This window comes from Myodes glareolus, chromosome 6 (assembly GCF_982192425.1).
Source record: "Myodes glareolus chromosome 6, mMyoGla1.1, whole genome shotgun sequence".
Lineage (NCBI taxonomy): Eukaryota > Metazoa > Chordata > Mammalia > Rodentia > Cricetidae > Myodes > Myodes glareolus.
In genome coordinates, this window is record NC_142031.1 from 75550032 (window position 1) to 75571778 (window position 21747).

Sequence of the window (21747 nt, forward strand, 5' to 3'; positions counted from 1 at the left end):
CTGTGTCTTTGAGCTGCTCCATGAGTGCTGTGACATGTGCAGCTCTCTAGTCCTGAGCGCTGGCCATTTTCCCATCCGTGAGACTTATGGGAAATGATAGCTGAGAAGCGGCGTGAGACTGATGGCACTGATTAGGGAGCGAGTCAGTTAGGTGACGTCACTGTGGAGACTATAATTTGTCTGTTGTAATGTTTGAAACCACACTACAGTTTAAATTAAGCTTTAAAAATGCATGTCCGGGAGGGGAGAGGATGGAAGGGGAGCAGAGAAAAATATATAACTCAGTAAAAACAATAAAAATAATAAAAAAATGCATGCTCCTGTTTTGTGATTGTTAAGAAAAGGGATACAAATAATACTCCTTTATCTTGACCTTGTAATGTCACACATCACATTACATTACAAACACACCTGCTCGCTCTCCTTTCTCCAGGCTTGGAGAATGGTCCCATCTGCTCTTTGAAGCAGGATTTTCTGCCTCCGGGTGTAAGTGAAACTTATTGATGCCCTTGTATACAGGCATGTTTGCCTCCCCTTCCTCCTGCTACATCCACATCTTTACCTCCAATGTGCTGTTCTCCCCATGCTCCTCTGACTTCTTCCACCTTCTGTAGTTGGTGGTTTTTCCCCAGCTCCCAGTGGACTGTATCATGAAACCACTGGATCTTTTTCTACGTCCTTTGACTAAATTCCGCAGTAACCTCCAGTGCCATTACACATTTCTGTCCTCACTCTGTTCTTTTTTTTTTCTTACATCCCCCATCCTCTTAGCCACTCTTTACTAATCCATTTTAAAGCTAAGTCTTTCAGAACTGTTGGTGACCATTGAATTACTTAGAATTTAAGAGAGAAAAATTGAGCCACAACCCATTTTCGTAGCTCCTTATGTTTCCTAAGCCATGTTATTGCCTTTTGCTGTCTTATTAGTTTAAAACAAGGATGCATATGGTAGAGTACTCGACCTTGGACTATATAGTCTCAAGCACAACTGTGTGATATGTGAAATATACCATTTAGGCACAGTGTTTTAACACTGGATCCAAGCTGGAATCTGACCTTGGCTGGGGCCTTGGTGAACTCCTCGAATCCATTTCTACTGCCTATATTCTATGTCTCTATTGATGGCAGAAGCAGTGTGAACCAGTGCCTCACTGTCCTGCCTCCCGACTTTCCTATTTTCAGGGACTGGTGGTGCCACCTGGAATTAGAAGCCAGAATAGACCCTTTTTAAGTCGTTGTGATCAGAAATTTGATCACAGCAGTAAGAAAGGTAACTAATTTAAAAAAAGAGGAGGTGGGAGGTAGGGGACACATGTGTTTAGATAACTCTAATAAGATGTGCAATAGTAAATATATTGGGAATGATGATATATAATTAAAGTCCAATCCTTTCTCTGATGGAGTTTAGCACAAATCAAGGATTCAGATAAATAAATTCAGATGTAATAAGAGAGAGGATTGAGCAGCCTGGGACCTGCTGTTCAGGGCTCTGGTGTGGTTATGTAGCTGAAACACTTCTTTCTTAATGTGATATAAACTATTATTTGATCAGTTATGCAAAGCTAGCCCTACTGGGAAGCTATGCAATTTCCATTTCAAACATTTTCTTCATCAAATTTTTGATTCATGACCAAAACCTTTTTCATCCTGAGTATAGTTTCTCAAAGAATTTTCTGCTGTATCCTAATATAATGTAACAAGCAGAGAACCACCTTCCGCCTGAGATGAACACCCTTAGCCAGCTCTGAGGACTGCTCCAGACACATCCAGGAGCCACCCTGTGGGGTTAGAAGAAGTGGGTGTGCAGGGAGGTGCAATCTGTCCTCGCTTGTGCGTCTGCAGACACCGCTCCTCCAGCTTCTAATCCTTGTAGCACTCTTTTGTTCTAAAGTTTCTTGATCTTAGACAAATTTTGTGCATTAAAAAATGAAGTATAGTTTTATTTACTTACTTTATTTTTCTTCAAGCAGAGGCGTGCTTTGTTTCTTTTGCTTTTAATTCACAACAGTCTCAGTGAGTATCAGGGAAGGATGTCTGTATTTGCTTAGGATCTACAACTGGTGCCGCTTTGTTCACAGGCTTGGCTTTTAAGACTGCATCCGTTCTCCTGGACAGTGCAAACTGTTCCCTGCTGTGCAGTGGGGGACCCTGCTGTGCAGTGGGGGACCCTGCTGTGCAGTGGGGGACCCTGCTGTGCAGTGGGGGACCCTGCTGTGCAGTGGGGGACCAGCCATGGTTCTAAAGGATCCAGATTCTCTGCACTTGTGCTTACTTAGTGTTACCTGAATGTGAAGTTGATTGTTTTGCATTACTATAAACACAGCTTGTCCTTTTCTTGCCTCACGTCAATTCTTTCTTTCTTTCTTTTTTTTTTTTGGGGGGGGGGTGCAAGGTCTTGCTCTTAGCCCAGGTTGGCCTCTAACTCAAGGTGCTTCTTTGATGCATCAACTCTTTGTGCACACCAAGTGCTGGTTTAAGAGGTGCACATCATGGCTGCTGCTTGTTTTGTCTTTATTTGTTATAGATAAGGTGTTGCTTTACAGTTGAGGCTGTTCTTGAATTTCTGATGTTTTCTGCTGCCCTATGAGCACTAGGATTATGGTATTACTATTATGTATGGAAAAAGCTCTAGTAGTTTATAGCTATAAAGTCTTATTCCTGTTTGCATGAGTATAGCTGCCAGGTTAAATGCTTTACCCACGTGGTATCCAAAGGGAAGGATTTCACTGCAGCTGTGTGTTTTCCTGGCAGAAAGAACATTACTGAGACTGAGTGAGGACTTTCGAAGCTTTCTTCTGCATGTGTCTCATGGTGTTACCACTGGAATCCCATGTGTCAGTGGGTGTCATATGCTTAGACATGCTTAGAGGGCAGAGAGTTCCAGGGCCTTCAGAGTCACATGGCACCTTGCCATGTAAAATACTTTGTTGATAATAGTTACTTCTCATCTTTAACATATTTTGTTGTTAGATTAATGTTATAGATACATGTCATTAATTTTACTGTAGATTTTTTTTCCTAATGTTTCTCATCCTTAGACATGGTGTTTATATGCAGCTTGAGACTTATTCAGAGGGTTAGTAAGGAGAGACTAAGTGAGATGATAGCAGGTATCAAATTCTTGTTATTGTATTTTCTTTACTTTCATATTTTGTCTTCTCATGCACATAACTATTGAGTAGCAGCTCAACAACCTCCCTACTCTAGGGTAAAGCATGCATTTGTAAGCTGATTTTCTCGTGCTTGGATTATGGCTTGATCACTTCAGCTGGATGGTGTGGATTTTCACGGCTTACTGCCTTTGCAATTGAATAATTGTGCCTTTTCCAAGTGTACCATCATGGTTTCCCTTATACCATCTACACGTGGACAGCAGCCTGCCAGTAAGTAAATAGGAACCGAGTTATGTCACAGACAGATGCAGCTGAAGTACCAAAGCACCCATCCCTCGTCTGGAGTAATGTTTATTTGTACACAGTGGGGATTAATATTTTCTTGTGAGAGAAGGTGGAGTTACTTTTTCTGTTTCCGAATAGCACAAATGAACCTTAGATGCACGAGTTCATTAAGTCCACCCCAGTTGAAACCTGGTGCCTGAGTAGGGATGATTGGAAAATTGTCAGGGAAGGCTGAGCATTATTGCTGTTGAAAGAGGGAGAGGATTTCAAAGAATCATTATTTCTAAAATATGTATTTATTTACTTAATTATTTTTTGTGTGCATATATGTGTGTATATGCATGCTATTATATATGTTGATACCTGAGGAGGCCAGAAGAGAGACTATTAGATTCCCTGGACTGTTATGAGCTGCCTGATATGGGTGCTGGAAGTTGAATTCAGACCCTCTGAAAAAACATCAACTGTTTATCCACTGAACCATATTTCCAGCCCTGAAAATTAGATTTCTATCCTAAACTTATGGGAATGAGTCTGTCCATTAGTTGATAGACTCAGAAAGAACTCAACAGGAGACATTTTGAGTTAATTTGGTTATAATCACAGCCATAAAAATTCATCAAATGATGACTTAAATTACTCAGTAATTTTGGAGAAGAGGACTCTCAATCTTACAGGGTTGCATATTCTAGCTTCTCATTTCATCCTGATTTGATTGTGTTCTTAGTTTATGTCAATCTTTCCTAAGTTGGATAAGGTCTGAGAGCCAAAGTTTTATGAGCACTTTTCCTTCTTCTCCACTGACTTGACATTCTGTCACTTGTGACCGACAGCTCGAGCCTAACAAAGGAGGAGGTCAGTCCAACATAAGTGCTTTGTAGCTGAAATAGAGGCCCTGAGTGATAAGGAGCCTTGCTCAATTGACAGTCTAGGAGCATCAAGGTAAAGGTAGAAGAGCTGTCTCTAGACTCATATGTAAACATTATTCCCGAAGCACAATGAGTGCCTACTCTATAGAGTACCTTAAGGCTAATTGCTGGAAGATAAACATCTCCTGATCATGAGGTCAAGGCCATGGAGTTTACAGAAATATGTAAGGCCTGTAGATAAGTCTTCATCTACAAGAGTTACCCCTCCACTTTGGCTGGAGATACTAAATGATTCAGCACATTTATTAAACAATAGTAATTGGCTTTAAAATGATGAATTGACCATCTTCTTGGGTTTATGTGTGAAAGTTCACATGCAAATTTGTATGTGTAGAGAACATGTTGACTCAACAACAAAACTATAGCTGTTTTTTTTTTTGTTGTTATTGTTGATTACAAAACCATAAGAATCCTTATTGAGGACAGCATCTACACAGTTTGGGATAAACTTTGCCCCTTTGACTCATCCCCGACGCTTCCATGCTCATTTTCCATATACAGTCTGTCAAGATTTATTGAGAGTTTGACTGCTTCTCACTGCCTCTATGGTTCAAGTATATAGTCCTCACCAATGGAGTAATCAGTGGATTGTTATAGGAGCCATTCTTCAAATAAAGGAAAATACAACTTCCCTCTGTCATCCTAAGCATTTTACTGCTTATTTTTTATAAAATATTGAACAAATTCTGTGAGAATTGCTAATACTTGATGACTGCTCAGAGGAAATCATCTTTTCAGGAAATACATATAGCATATTAGAAATTTTTGAATCACGTGGGTTAAATGTAAAATTTATAGAAATAAATTGTCAGAAAGTTCTCACCTGAAGGGAAACAAATTTATATGGAAAATCCCAAATTAAAAGGGTTTATATGAGTTTAGTAGATTAGCTAGGCTAAATTGACAGTCTAGGAGCAGCAGAGTAAAAGAGAAGAGCTGCCCCTAGACTCCTGTGTAAACATTGTTTCCATGAAGCACAGCATGATGCCACATGTGTCTAGGAAAAGAGAAGAGAATTTGGGTCTCTTTATAGACTGATCAGCTATGTGACTGATAGCTCAACTTCTACAAACATTAGTGTCCTCGTCTGTAAAGTGGCTATATTAATAGACATATAAATACTTTATAACATGCATTTTTATATTTTAATAAATATAATTAGAATATCTTAATATATACAATCTGTTTCATGGGATTACTGGAAAGATTAAAAGTGTTAATAGCTACAAGATCTATTAACGTGCTACCCCATCATATGCTTAATAACCACGAGTGTTAGCTATTAATCTATTTGTTTAATGTATTTGTAATTATGTGTATTGGTGCTTGTGTTTGTGTGGAGTATGTACATGCATGTATCCACGGAAGCGAGAAGAGGGCACTGAATCCTTTCGAGCAGTAATTGCAGACAGTTGTGAGGCCGCTCATATAGGTGCTTGAAACCTAATTAGAGTACTCGGTGACAGCAGTATATGTTTTAAACCACAGAGCCATCTCCCTGCTATTGTAGTCTTGGCATAAATTTGAAAGCTAGTGGTTAAAATATTCACTTCCTTTTCAAAAGCTGTTTCAACAAATCAAGGTTGCTTTGGCAAGGCTATCTTTATTAATCTTTGCTTGACTAAGTTGCTCTCAGCCAAAAATTGAATCTGTTTCCATTCTCCTCCAACCAGACCTCTGAACCACCTAGTATTTGATAATTTATGCTCACCAGTTAGAGTTATTTGCTGTGTGTTTCCATATCACATTTCATCATTGAAGGAATCAGGAGAGAAACTCAGATGGGCACATGAACTCTGGAGACATGAGCTGATGCAGTAGCCGTCCGTGGAGGCGTGGTGCTTACTGACTTGCTCCTTGTGGCTTTCTCAGCCTGCTTTCTGATAGAACCCAAGACCACCTGCTCTAGAATGGCTCTACCCACCATGCCTGAGTCTTCCCATATTAACTGCTAGTTAAGAAAATTTTCTACAGTTTTGCCTGCGGTCTGATCTTACGGAGGCATTTTCTCAATTAAGATTCTCTCCTCTCAGATAAAATTAGCCAGCACAGACATGCTGGTTTAGATATCTATAGTTATATAATATCTATCTTCATTTCTGTCTTTCCATTGGTAAATCTTTAAAAACCAGTTGTTAGAAATTTAACTTTTTTTTTTAACTGGTTGGGCATTTAGAGTGTGACAAAATTTTGATATTATCGATAGCTTATAGGAGAAGCAATTTGCCAAACATCAGGTGCAAGTAAAATCAAGCAAAATGAGAAGAGACACTAACATAAAACATTCAAAGCTATGAACAATAATGGAAGAGATAACAGTTAAAGTTGCTTGCTATATGATGTATCTATTACCTTGCAAAAGCTAATGGTTTGGGAATATTTTTGAGCAGAGTATGGTCTTGAAGGACTTTATAAATTTCTAGCCCTATCACCTGAAACCTTAGGCAAGCCATAAACAGTGTCTTAGCACTCAGCTAGAGTTCCAAGAAAGTAAACTCCCAAAATATAATTAGCAGGCAAGATTCCTGCATGGAGGGACTATGTTGATGAGACTAAGCCCTGAACAGAAATAATGGGTGTAATAAAGAGAAAGGTGAGGGTCAGAATGTCAGAACAGGCCTACTAATAATAGGAAGTTGGTGTTGATTCTCAGTGCATTACAGCCATACTCATTTTCTAAAATACATTTTTATTCTTCATGTGAGTATGTCTGACTGAGTGTGAGCATGTGCCTCTGTGTCTGCAAGTGCCTGTGGGGGCAAAGCTATTGGGTCCTCTAGATCGGTGTTCCAGGCAGCTGTTAGCTGCTGAGTAGTCTCTCTGTCCCCTAGATGAGTGCCCCTCCCATCCTTCCACTGCAGTGCAAGAGATGATGAGGCACCGAGTGAACCTGCAGATTAGGAAAACAGCTCCACAAGGCTCCAGAAATAGTGATATGGCAGGTTCTGACAGAGTTTGGAATTACAGGAATTGGGATGACATTAAAAATTAATACAATGTAGCTTATTAGGTTCATTTTGCTCCAGAAGTTAATTTCTGGTTGGTTGGCATTTGTGACTTGTGGTTAGGCACTATATAGTGAGGAACATGTGATGGAAGCAGAATAAGAGTCCTTTGAGGGCAATACCCCAATCAACTTCCTGTGACTGGACCATGCCTTGTAAAGATTCCACCTTTTTGATAACATCACATGTTAGAGACCAACCCTCTATGTGGTGGACATTCAAGATCCCAAGGAAATTAGGACTGTGGTCTTAACAACATGGTCGCAAACACATAGGACCTTGGCCTCGGTAATGGTAAGGCCTCGGTAAGGAGACTCGAGGCCTTGGTGATGGTGTGAATTATATGGAGAAGGGTTTTCTCATTCCTTAAGCAGCTGTGTGTTATGCCTTTAACTGCATATCTCTTTATATTATAATGTGGCACAGCACATCAGGTTGGGAAAGGCTGCCACTGCTTTTTATTAAAAACTTAGTAAATATTAAAGCCCGATTTTATTACAGAGCCTCCCAATAAACATGCATCCCTTAAAGTTATAGTTTAATATAATGTTATCATGTTCTAAATTAAAGATTATTTATTGCTGTACCAACTATCGCAAAATGACTGATGTACCAGAAAGCAGTTTCAATTAGTTTTCATGCATATAGATCAGATAAGCGCAGAGATTTATGGTTCTGTCTGAGTCGTCATAAGGCAAGTCTTCATGTGCTTGGAGAAACTGAGACTGGGAAGGTCTGGTTCTGATTTAGTCTCTTCTATCAATTGTGACTGTGTCTTTTTCTTTCTTTATTCATGTCACATCAAGAGGAGTAGTTTATAAAGATTGCTTCAGTTTTCCTAATTAGAAATACCTATGTTCTGGAGCTGTGGACGATCTGAAATATGGTCTTATCAAATGTGACTAACACAAATTGAATATTTGTGTTTTCTCTCTCCTATTTTGGTGAATAATGATAATCATTTCTATTTTTCTCCGGAAAACTCTTTAAGTATATATCTGGATTTTTAAATTACAAATATACTTAAAAACAAAAATTGGGACTCAGTGGAGTACACTTAAAATCTTAGCACTTGGGAAACAGGGCCAGGAGAACTGTATAGTGAGACCTTTCTCAGACGCCGTGCTTTTTATCCTCATTGTCAACATGACAGGCTATTCAGCACCATGGAAACACCCCCTCTGCACATGTCTGTGATGATACCGTGAGAAAGGTTTACCTGAGTCACAGGGGAGGATCCACCTTGAATGTGGGCAGGCACCAACCTAATAGTCTGGGTCCCCAGACTTAATGAAAACAAGACATAGAGCTGAGCACAGTATTCTATCTCTGTCTGCTTTCTGACTGCAGTTGCAATGTGATCAGAGCAATGACTTCCCAAACTAAGATGGATCAAACTCTCAAACTGTCAGAACAAACCCTTCTATCATTAAGTTGCCTTAATATAGTGGGGCAGGGGAATGGGGGAGGTAGTTGGGGACTCAACAATTCCATAAGGAGTAGCTCCTTCCCAGTTCTAAAAATGCATGTAGTTTTAAAAAATAGTTTCTGAGTTTTCTGCTTGTGTATGCTGTACGTTTGCATCTAAACCAGCAGTTCTCAAACTGTGGGTTGCGACCTCTTTGTAGGGAGTTCTAACAAGCCTTATACAGGGGTCCCCTATAGTCATTGGAAAACACATATATTTATTTTACAATTCACAACAGTAACAAAATTGTAGTTATAAAATAGCAACAAAAATAATTTTATGGTTGGGGGGGCACCACAGCATGAGGAGCTGAATTAAAGGGTCACAGCATCAGGAAGGTTGAGAACTATTGGTCTAAGCAGCCATTGCAACCCCCCCTCCCCCCCACACACACACATATACCCACACATACTTCTTTCTCTCTGGGCACTTTAACTTAAGAACATTAGCGTGTTGTCAAACTAGTGAAGGCTTCATTCTACACTTTATACTCTATTGAATTTTATTCCTCAGTCAAACTTATTTCCTTTGCTCTTTCCTCACTTTGCCCATGAAGAGGTTTCAATAAATTCATTTTGTGTTTCTTCTGTGTATCTTCACCAGATGAAGTAGAACTGTCTGGGGGAGGTTTCTCAATAAATTCATTTTGTGTTTCTTCTGTTTATCTTCACCAGACAAATTAGAAACTGTCTAGGGGAGGTTTCTCAGCTATGTGAGAAAATCTGCTCTGGGTCCTTGCTCCTGGGAGAGCAGGCCTTACAGTCCCAGGACTGGCTTCCAGGGAGATTAGCCTAAGGCCAAGGGAGGCATTCTATACCAATTTCATTCCAAGGATAAAAACTGTCTGGGAATTTCTTAGGTTCTGCTGTTTTCTTCTCTGTGTGTCTGCTATTGGTTGGGGGGTCCTCTAGAGGAGTTTTCATTTCAGCTATTACTGATTTCTGCCTGCTAGAATTTCCTTTAAAAAAAATAAAAGGTATGCTGCTGGTTGCCTCTGCTCTTCTCCTCTGCTTTTGTTCATTTCCATAGGATTAGCGAGGCCGAAGAAGTGAGGTATACAGGATCATTCAGTTGGTACTGTAAATGTCTAGTGTCTTTGCAATTTCCCTTCTGCTCTTTAGAAATTCTTTCTGAAAAGAGTTTTCTATTCCCTCCATTTTGTATCAGAATTTAATTTTTTCTCTTCTAATTTTATATATAATATTAATCAGAATGAAATTACTAATGTGTGCTTTTACATTTGTAAATACAATTGATATGAAGTCACTCATCTTAGTAATTTGTATTTTGATTGCCATGTGACTTGAATATTTTTTAACATCCAGATCAACTAGAGATAAAGAAAAAGTAGTAGTAACTTTTCATGGACCTATGGTTCTCAATTGTTTCATTAAAGTATTTATTTGTTTGCTTGTTTGTGTTTTGAGACAAGGTCGCTGGGAGCCTAAAAAGACCTTGAACTTACTTTATATCTGAGCCTAGCCTTGAACCCCTGATGATCCAGTTTCCACTTCCTGGGTGCTGATAGGTGCGCATCATCAATGCCCCATACTCAGTTAATACATCTTAAAACAACTTCTAGATTGCTATTAGAAGCTAATAGTGCCTTAACATTTTTAAATTGTCTTTCAGGAAGGAGAAAATATCTTCTACTTAGCAGTTGATGATATAGAAACTGATACCGAGCTTCTGATTGGTTACCTGGACAGTGATGTAGAGGCAGAGGAGGAGGAGCAACAAGCTCTGACCTTGACCAAAGAAGGCAAAGTTGACCACTCTAAGGGGCAGTCAGCAGCTGGAAGCAAAGGTACTAAATGCATCTTCATTTGGTGGTCTGAATGAAGAAACATTGAAGAGGAAGATAGTTTGAATTACTTGAATTATGCTTGGATTGGTGTTATTCAAATATTTTTTGTCAAAACTGTTTTTCTCTTCTGAATAGCAGAGAAACAGTGTTTGGGGTTAAGTAACGATTGTCCCAGAGGATGGTAAAGGTAGGGGAGGCAACTCTGGTTCTCGTCACTATGGTAGCACAGTGAAGGGCTGTCTACTCCTGCACTGGCTCTGCCAGTCATTAATTTAAAACCCTGGGCCAGTAAGGACGTCACTCACACTCTGAGCGTTTAATCTCATGCACGCCTGAGGATGTCAGATGTGCAGGGTGACCCCCCCCCCCCTTTCCTGGAGAAATGGTTCCTGGGCTCTAGTCTTGTGAGATCTGGGAATCTGAACCTTCTGGTAACCTATTTGTATTCTGGTCACAGGAGTGTGCAGGATTGCTAATTTGCCCTAGTTTGGGGAACAGTGATTTCAGGTGACCATAGGTGAAACCCGCAGTCTAGGGACAGATGCCCGTGGTTGTCGATTACTGTGAAAAAGTCAGGTATTACTGGGCCTAATCCTTTACCCCTGGAGAAAATTTGAGGGAAATGGCAATAGTGCTGTTGCAGCACACAGTGTGTTTGTCCATTTGGTCTGTAGTGCATGCTTTTAAATAGTCCGAAAGTTCTTGTTGAGAGTTCTGTGGTCTGGGACATTCAAGGTTCGGTACCAGCATGGTTGGTATCTGATTTTGGTCTTGTTTGCAGAAGTGAAACGTACAAAACAAAACAAAACAAAACAAAAAAACAAAACCCCAGCAAAAGAGACAAAAATGTCACCCACATATTTGCCATTGTAGAGCCTGATTGCAGGAATGTGGCACCTTAAGTATGCAAATGACTTGTAATTAGAGGTGGGAAAAAGAGCAGCATGGGAAGTGCACATAAGGTATGATCACGGATGTTGCTTTTCATAGACTGAACACATCTCTTTGCATGCCACAACTGTCTTCAGGGTGGCATTATTGATTATTTTAATTTTCTCAAGTTTAATACATTTAAATTCTCATTTTATTGGAAGATCACTCAAACTATACAACATAAATGGCATCCTGCGTACCTTGGGCAGAGCTCTTCCAGTCATGTGGAGTGGGGGTGCCTCACCCACTGCACCAGCCCTAGTTCACACTGTTTCCATGAATTGCCTTAATCCAGTATGTGTGAGCTTCCCCCTTGGCAGTTCAAAATAGTTTATGTCTGTGGATGTTTCTCCTTGTCAAGTGCGGAGTGAACTGGAGAAGATCCATTTTCCAGGAAAAGTTTTTCATTGCGATCAGCATTGATTATTATTTTGATTTGAAATATTAACATTGGAAGGGAAACGAGATTAAATTTGATTTTGTTTTGCTTCTGTAAAATATGGTAAAATGACTTTTAAAATGGTTTTTTTTGATAGCATTTTTTTTCTGTTCAACGCGGGCAATGCTTACTTACATTTGTTAGAGAAAACAAAAATTGACTTTAGTTGATAGAACTAGTTTGATGTTGAAATGAGGGCCAAAGCTGGTTCCTGGCTTGTGAACTCCAGTGTTGTGATGTTGTGCAGGTCACCTGGACTGTGAAGAGGACTATGCCTGTCCACAGTGTGAATCGAGCTTTTCCAGTGAGGAGATCCTTACTGAGCACCAGCAGACCTTGCACCAGAAGCCTACAGGGGAGAAAGAGTTCAAATGCCAGAGCTGCGGGAAGAAGTTCCCCGTGAGGCAGGCCTTGCAGAGACAGTGCGTATGATCAGGGTGTTCCAGTTTGTGAACAGTCACTCGGACTGTTCCCTTTGCCTGACCCTGATCTGAATATGTATGTCTTTGCATGTCAAGTTTGTGAGCATGTACCCATGCGTGTTTGAGAGCATGCATGTGTGTGAGCACATACTCATGCATGTTTGGGAAAGAGGAGAGCAACCTGCTTTGGCAAGAGTTCATCTTTTCTGAGTTTTACTGTTTTAACTACTCTGATCTGAGATTTACAGGTAAATATCATTTATGGTAGCTCTTCTCTGATTGATACTTGCCATTAAATATTACACTTAATGGTTTACTATTCTGAAATTTACATATGCAAAAGTTAGCCAAAGCCTTGAGGTTATTTATCAAGTGTCGCTTACTTGCTCTCTTATTTGCTTTAAAAATGTTTAATTACTGACTACTTCTGTGTAGGGACAATGAATGGATGGGAAACGCCATCTCTTTCATAGTCACTTGGAAGAATAGTTTGAAGATAAATAGGGCAGAGTGTGACAGTTGGGTGAATTACATGAGGTTACCTTTTACCTTATCTTAGTCACTTATGTTTACAACATTAGCCTCCACTTTAACATTTTGTAAGATCAGAGTTATCAAAACCGAGAGAATGTGCAGAGGCTATTAACTTCTACACTTAGCAGACTGTCACCTACATGACTAAAACACCTCCCAGACTTAATGTTCACTTTTCATTTTGTTAAATTTCAAATTATGCCATTTTATTTCCGTCTGTCTATCTGTCTGTCTGTCTGTCTGTCTATCTGTCTATCTATATATCATCTACATATGGATGTGACATTTCTATGTATTATATATATCAACTTTTGCTCATAAAATTTGAAAATAATTTTATTTATATGCAACAAATCTAAAGAAAAAATGAAACCGTTAGGATGGATTAAACATTTAGATATTTTTATTAACTTCTTCTAAAAATGCCATGCAAAAGTTCTATCCTTTTTAATAAGTTAAATTTAGCTTTTATTCTATTCAACTTTTATGTATATTTTAAGGCACTGCAGTATATTTTGAACTATATCTTAGAGCTAAGTAAGGTGCCATTAGAAATGTAGAAGACTTAGGGAAGGATGGCAGAAGAGGATGGGAGCATAACTGGGCACTTTGGCTTCCTCTCCCTCCCTCCTCAGTGTTCGCCACTGCACAGCCAGAAGCAGCCTGAACGGTTCTCCAGAGTGTTCAGTGTTCCATTTGCAGTTCTTTCAGCTCATCACTGGGAGTTAGTGTCCAGTTAGGAAGTGACTTTCACAAATGTGCAGATCATTTTGCATGCATCATTTCACACTTGGAGTTAGTCAGCATTATACTAAGAAAACTGAAGAATTTCAGTACTTCTTTCTTACCTACATAATTAATGCATAAAATGATCCTGAGACTTCTGCAGGAAGCATGTCCTAGGAGGCATGGGTTACAGAAGCCTGCTGTGATGTTTAAAGTCTGTAGGTATATCGTTATCACTTCTTCTGCTCCCCTTGCTACTTGTCTTATAGTTTTGAGCAGCACCAGAAGGCTTGCCGAGGGGATGCCAGGTTTGTGTGCAAAGCCGACAGCTGTGGGAAGAGGCTGAAAAGCAAGGAGGCCCTGAAAAGGCACCAGGAAAATGTCCACACTGGTGAGGAGCATCGACAGCCTGTACTAACTGGGCTCCCTCTCCCCAGGCTGTGGGATCTCTTCTTTATTCTCCTTTGTGAGGAGGCTTCCCATTGTGCACATCTCACGTGTTTGTGTGCTTCACTGAACACTGAGCACTGTTTTCCAAGTTGTCTGAATTAATCATTACTATAAACCAAGCTCCTGCTTAGCTGTTTTTGTCACTCAGGTATATTGTTTGATCACTTCATTAGTTTAGCCTTTAAATTTCATTTTTCTACATTGTGAAATTGATAATTTGTAGTTATACTTTGAAACTATGAAGTGATGTACTTCTGCCTTAATATTTTTAAAGGAACATTCAATACCTTTAATTCTTGCATTTCTTCTATGCTAGAGAAAATTCCTAACTATATTTTAGAATGGAGGTGAAAATACTCGAATTCTTGGCAAACACTTGCTTAACTCCTTGTAATTGCTAGCCAAACAGTAAAACAAAGATAACATTTGATTGTCACCTAGGGTTTGTCCTTAGTATTTTCTCAACCATGATGAATATAGTTTGGGTTGTGATATCTGTTTGACTGTGGGGCATTTCCCCTTCTTTGCTGTCTGTTTGGTAAAGGAGTTTGAGACCCAAGGACATCATCATGTCATTCTGTACATGTATGTTTCTTACATAGTAGCTTTTATCCATTACTTCCGGAAAGTGAGCAGAACTGCACATTTGGGTCAGGAGGAAACTCCTTCTCCCTTCTTATTTATCCTTAAAATTAGGTGAAAAGAGAGACTGATACCCAGGAACAGAACCTCTATCGCCTGAAAATAACTGATTTTAATAATAAGGTGACAAGAGGTAAGCATGAGTATGCCTGATGGCCTCATGTCATCACTGGCTGGGCCTGTGTAGTGTGGGCCTTGAACAGTGTTTTGATAGCAGAAGGTGAAGCTTTGTAATCTAACATATAGGGCATGCCAATCATCAAGACTTCTCAGTGCTGTTTTGTGGTTTGCGTTTTGAAGAACATATGGCTGGTATATGGAAAATGACTTTCCTCATTGAATTTAAATATATGGGTGCTTTTCATTTGATGGCAGAAGCAGGCATAACTTTTTGATAGAGTTGCGTTCATTTTTTTCCTAATGCTGTTTTGGCTAAAATGCTGTTCTTAATTTTCTCCATCTTTGTCTGCAATGTATTTTAACCAAACTTTTATGTCAGTATAAAGTCAACTCTGCTGAACTAAGTAAAAAGCCAGATGGATGCTACAACTCTGAAAACTTTTCCATCGTCATAACTAGGCATATGGTCTTCCTGCTGTGCTTATAGTGTAATTTTTGAGTCTTCTTGTAATTGGCCTTGGGTTGCTTACTATTGCAGCTTTGGGGCATTTGTGGTAATTTTCAGGAAACAATTTAGGCATGAAGATTTTGATTCATCATCATTATGCCGTGTTGCAGGTCATGATACGATGTGAAAGCTGCTGTATTTCTGCTAAGGTCTCCATGTGCACCTCTCATTTGCTTGGGCACATGATTTCATTTTCTCATCCTCAGGCTCTCTTAGGCTGAGTAGGGATGATGGGAGAGTACTTCCTGTTATAGCAAGGAGAGCGACACTCAGGTATGGTTGAGGATTCAATCTAGAAGCAGGGGTACTTAAGGAACTGGGAAACCTTGTTACTTCTATAATTACTGGTGGTGAAGCATGCCTCTGTGCATGCACTGTTGAAGATAAAGGAAGAGAAGCTGAATATTTAAACATGGATCAAACTTCCTTTTTGTAGATACAGTAGCATATGGTGGGTAGGTTTGGAGGTAAGCATGGTTATATGGCTTCCGTTGACTGTCGCTTGCTTTTGTGATTGTCACTGGGATTTGTTGCTGTTGTTTGTTTTGTTTTCCTGGTGCTGATGATTTAACCCAGGAGTGCCCCCCCATAAACACCACTGAATTTTTTTCACCATATCCCCAGCCCCCTTGAAAGTTACAAACCACATATACATGAATATAGGAGGCTAAATGTCTATTGACTCTATGGTTGCTAACACAAAGGGGTATTTATGAGCAATGACATTTTTCTCTATTCTCATAAACTGTTTCTGTATTTCTTTGTATGAATTCAATATTCCAGTTGTAAGATAAAAAAGATGTGAGAAAGAGAGAGAAGAGAGAGTAAGGATAGGAGACTGGTACTGAAGCAGAGGCTGGAGTGGGAGGGTAAAGCGAAATGAAGTGGTTGAGATGTCAACCTCTCTTCTCTTTTCCACTCCTTTTACCAGCCTCAAGGGAAGATCAGGGCCTGGTCTCAAGAAGAAGTGCCCTAGGGCTTAAAGAACTATGACAGGAAGGTGTACCATTCTAAGCAATGGGAGTTGGAAAAGAATGATAAACAAGTACATGCAGGCTAATGTTCGTCTTGCTGTGGGCAAAGTTTGTATTTTCAATCTCTGTTGCATTCTCCAAACAAATTTCCTTGGCTGTGTAGTGTGTAGAGTTCTTTGAACAGGTTAAAGTGACCTGCTGTTACTATGAGTATCCTGGTATCTTGAAAAGCAGGATGAAACTTCCTACCTATCTTTTAATAAACATTTACTTTCCTTTCATAAACATAGTCATACAATATAATCAAATGACACGGTGAACTTAGTTCAGGTGCCACAGGTGCATGTCACTGAGTTTGGAGTGAGAATGGATACGGTTTCTTTACTTTGTTTAGGTGATGTGATGGACACAGGGTCCTGTAGTATGTTAGATATTTACTTTGGGAGTTTTTTAAATCAATCATTTAAAATTATAAAATATCATTTTGGAGTTATTTGTTGTAATGGTGCAATTAATACATTTCTGACAGTGTATTTTGAAATTATTTTCTTAAGTCACTGTGAAGTTTGAAATATGAAATGACCCCTTTAATCCCTGTAAAAGAAGATGAAATTTTGTCTTAGCTTGATTTTCTTTTTTTTGAGAATAATAAACATTTGTATTTATTTGCTTCTTTTTAACATAAAGATTTTATTTTTTTTATTTTTTCATTCAAAAATTTATACTCCCTCCCCTCCTCCCAATTCCCTCATGTTCCCCTACTCACCCTCCTCTCTGCCCCTCCATGCTTGAGAGAGGGCAGGGAATCCTGCCCTGTGGGAAGTTCAAGCCTCTCCCCGCTACATCCATGCCTAGGAAGCTGTGTATCCATATAGACTAGGGTCCCAAAAAACCAGAACATGCCATAAAAGCAAGTCCCAGTGCCTTTATCAATGACTTCTCAGTCAGCCCCCATTGTCAGCCACAATCAGAGAGTCTGGTTTGATCACATGCTCATTCAGTCACAGTCCAGCTGGATTTGGTGAGCTCCCACTGGAACAGGCGCACTGCTTCAGTTGGTGGACCAACCCCTCGTGGTTTTGACTTCCTTGCTCACCTTCTCCCTCCTTCTGCCCTTAACTGGACCTTGGGAACTCAGTCCATTCCTCTGATGAGGGTCTCTGTCTCTATCTCCATACATCCCTGGACGAAGAATCTATGGTGTTGTTCGAGATAATACTCAGTGTGATAATGGGGCAAGGACAGTTTAGCCACCCTCTCCGCTGCTGCCCAAGGACCTAGCTGCAGACATCCCTGTGGACACCTGGGATCCCCTATAGAGCCAAGTCTCTTGCCAACCCTAAAATGGCTCCCTTAATGTAGGCATCTTCTTCCCTGCTCCTATATCCACCCTTCCTCCATCTCCACCCTCCCACTTCCCAAAGCTCTGGCCAGTTTTTCCCTTCTCCCTTCCCTTTCCCCCTCTCCCCTTCCCCCATTCTCACCCCCATCTCTACTCCCATCTTCATGCTCCCAACTTTTGCCCAGCAATCTTGTTTGCTTCCAATTTCCAGATGGATCTATATCTATCTATCTATCTATCTATCTATCTATCTATCTATCTATCTATCTATCTTTCTATCTATCTATGTTTTTCTTTGGGTTCACCTTGTTATTTGGCTTCTCTTGGCTTGTGAACTATAGACTTAATGTCCTTGGTTTATGGCTAGAGTCTACTAATGAGTGAGTATATACCATATTCATCTTTTTGGGTCTGGGTTATTTTACTCAGGTTAGTGTTTTTTATTTCCATTCATTTGCATGCAAAATTCAAGAAGTCATTGTTTTTTTTACCGCTGAGTAGTACTCTAATTCCAAACTTTCTTTATCCATTCTTCCATTGAGGGACATCTAGTTTGTTTCCAGGTTCTGACTATTACAAATAATGCTGCTATGAACAGAGTTGAACAAATGCTTTTGTAGTGTGATTGGGCATCTCTTGGGTATATTCCCAAGAGTGGTATTGCTGGATCCTGAGGTAGGTTGATTCCCAATTTCCTGAGAAACCACCACACTGATTTCCAAAGTGGTTGCACAAGTTTGTATTCCCACCAGCAATGGATGAGTGTTTCCCTTACTCCATATCCTCTCCAGCATAGGTTATCTTTGGTGTTTTTTATTTTAGCCATTCTGAAAGGTGTAAGATGGTATCTCAAAGTTATTTTGATTTGCATTTCCCTGATCGCTAAGAAGGTTGAACGTGATTTTAAGTGTCTTTTGTCCATTTGAACTTCGTCTGTTGAGAATTCTCTGTTCAGTTCAGTACCCCATTTTTTAATTGGGTTATTCAGAATTTTAGTGTCTAGTTTCTTGAGTTCTTTATTTATTTTGGAGATCAGGCCTTTGTCTGATGCATGGTTGGTGAAGATCTCAGATTCGTTAGGTTGCCTTTTTGTCTTAATAACAGTGTCCTTTGCTTTACAGAAGCTTCTCTATTTCAGGAGGTCCCATTTATTCATTGATTCTCTTATTGTCTGTGCTACTGGGGTTCTACCTAGGAAGTGGTCTCCTGTGCCTATGTCTTGTAGACTACTTCCCACTTTCTCTTCTATCAGGTTCAAAGTGATCAGATTAATGTTGATGTCTTTAATCCATTTGGACTTGAGTTTTGTGCATGGTGAGAGATATGGGTCTACTTTCATTCTTCTACAGGTTGACATCCAGTTATGCCAGCACCATTTGTTAAAGATGCTTTCCTTCTTCCATTGTATACCTTTAGCTCCCTTGTCGAAAATCACGTGTTCATAGGTTTGTGGGTTAATATCCGGGTCTTCTATTCCATTCTATAGGTCAACTTCTCTGTTCTTATACCAATACCAAGCTGTTTTCAATTCTGTAGCTCTGTAATAGAGTTTGAAGTCAGGGATGGTAATGCCTCCAGAAGTTCCTTTATTGTATAAGATTGTTTTGGCTATCCTGGGTTTTTTGTTTTGCCATATAAAGTTGATTATTGTTCTCTCAAGCTCTGTGAAGAATTTTGATGGGATTTTGATGGGGATTGCATTGAATCTATAGATTGTTTTTGGTAGAATTGCCATTTTTACTATGTTGATTCTCCCAATCCAAGAGCAGGGGAGGTCTTTCCATTTTCTGGTATCTTCCTCAATTTCTTTCTTCAAAGACTTAAAGTTCTTGTCAAATAGGTCTTTCACTTCCTTGGTTAGAGTTACCCCAAGATATTTTATGCTATTTGTGGCTATTGTGGAAGGTGATGCTTCTCTGATTTCCCTCTCTGCTTCTTTATCTTTTGTGTATAGGAGGGCAACCGATTTTTTGGAGTTGATCTTGTATCCTGCCACATTACTAAAGGTGTTTATCAGCTGTAGGAGTTCTTTGGTAGTTTTTGGGGTCACTTATGTACACTATCATATCATCTGCAAATGACGAAAGTTTAACTACTTCTTTTCCAATTTGCATCCCCTTGATCCCCTTATGTTGTCGTATTGCTATTGCTAGAACTTCAAGCACTATATTGAAGAGGTATGGAGAGAGTGAACAACCTTGTCGTGTTCCTGATTTTAGTGTAATGGCTTTGAGTTTCTCTCCATTCAATTTGATGTTAGCTGTCGGCTTGCTGTAAATAGCTTTTATTATATTTAGGTATGATCCTTGTATCCCCAATCATTCCAACACCTTTATCATAAAGTGGTGTTGAATTTTGTCAGATGCTTTTTCATCATCCAATGAAATGTTCATATGTTTTTTTCTTTCCGTTTATTTATATGATGGATTACATTGATAGATTTGTGAATGTTGAACCAGCCCTGCATCTCTGGAATGAAGCCCACTTGATCATAATGGATAATTTTTCTAATGTGTTCTTGGATTCAGTTTGCCAGTCTTTTATTGAGAATTTTCACGTAGATGTTCATGAGTGAGACTGGCCTGTAATTCTCTTTCTTGGTTGTGTCTTTGTGTGGTTTTGATATCAGAAAAGTGTTTGGCAATGACTCTTCTGTTTCTATATTGTGAAATACATTAAGGAATATAGGTATTAGCTCTTCCTGGAAGTTCTGGTAGAATTCTGCATTGAAACCATCTGGTCCTGGGCTTTTTTTGGTAGGGAGATTTTTGATAACAGCTTCTAATTCTTCAAGACTAACAGGTCTATTTAGATTGTTCACCTGTTCTTGGTTCAACTTTGGTATATGGTACTTATCTAAAAAAATGTCCATTTCTTTTACATTTTCCAATTTTGTGGCATACAGGCTTTTGTAGTAAGATCTAATGATTCTCTGAATTTCCTCTGTGTCTGTGGTTATGTCCCCCTTTTCATTTCTGATCTTATTAATTTGCATGTTCTCTCTCTGCCGTTTGATTAGTTTGGATAGGGGTTTGTTTATCTTGTTGATTTTTCTCCAAGAACCAGCTTTTTTTTTCATTGATTCTTTGGATTGTTTTCTGTGTTTCTATTTTGTTGATTTCAGCCCTTAGTCTGATTATTTCTAGTCTTCTACTCCTCCTGGGTGAGTCTGCTTCTTTTTTTTTTCTAGAGCTTTCAGGTGTGCTGTTAAGGCTCTCTCTAATGTGAGCTTTCTCCGTTTTTTTGTTTTGTTTTGTTTTTTTAATGTGGGCACTTAGTGCTATGAACTTTCCTTTTAGCACTGCTTTCATAGTGTTCCATAGGTTTGGGTATGTTGTGTCTTTATTTTCATTGAATTCAAGGAAGACTTTAATTTCTTTCTTTATTTCTTCCCTGACCCAGGGGTGGTTCAGTAGTTGACTGTTCAGTATCCATAAGTTTGTAGGCTTTCTTGGAATAGAATTATTGTTAAATTCTAACTCTATTCCATGGTGATCCGATAAGGCACAGGTGGGGATTTGGAGAGATGGCTCAGTGGTTAAGAGCATTGCATGCTCTTCCAAAGGTCCTGAGTTCAATTCCCTGCAATCACATGGTGGCTCACAACCATCTGTAATGAGATCTGGTGCTCTCTTCCGGCCTGCAGACATACACACAGACATAATATTGCATAATAAATAAATAAATAAATAAATAAATATAAAAAAAGACACAGGTGGTTACTAAAATTTTTTTGTGTCTGTGGAATTTTGCTTTGTTACCGAGTCTGTGATCAATTTTTTGAGAAGATTCCATGAGATGCTGAGATGAAGGTAAATTCTTTCCTGTTTGGGAGGAATGTTCTATAGATGTCTGTTAAGTGCATTTGATTCATTACCTCCATTAGTTCTCTTATTTCTCTGTTAGGTTTCTGTCTGATTGACCTGTCCATTGGTCAGAGAGGATTGTTGAAGTCTCCTGTAATTAGTGTGTGGGGTTTTATGTGTGCCTTGAGTTCTAGTAATGTTTCTTTTACATAAGTGGGTGCTTTTATATTAGAGGCATAGATAT

The 21747-nt window shown here is 39.3% G+C and overlaps 1 protein-coding gene across 2 annotated transcripts in view; it reads left to right on the top strand.

Moving 5' to 3' along the window:
• Positions 1–21747, top strand: part of Prdm5 (PR/SET domain 5) — a 172032-nt gene that overhangs the window by 55099 nt on the left and 95186 nt on the right. For both annotated transcript variants that reach the window (XM_085690892.2, XM_085690890.2), the window contains exons 4-6: positions 10433–10607; positions 12227–12401; positions 13931–14052. In XM_085690892.2, the coding sequence (XP_085547018.2) occupies positions 10433–10607; positions 12227–12401; positions 13931–14052 (472 nt within the window). The remainder of the gene's footprint in view (positions 1–10432; positions 10608–12226; positions 12402–13930; positions 14053–21747) is intronic.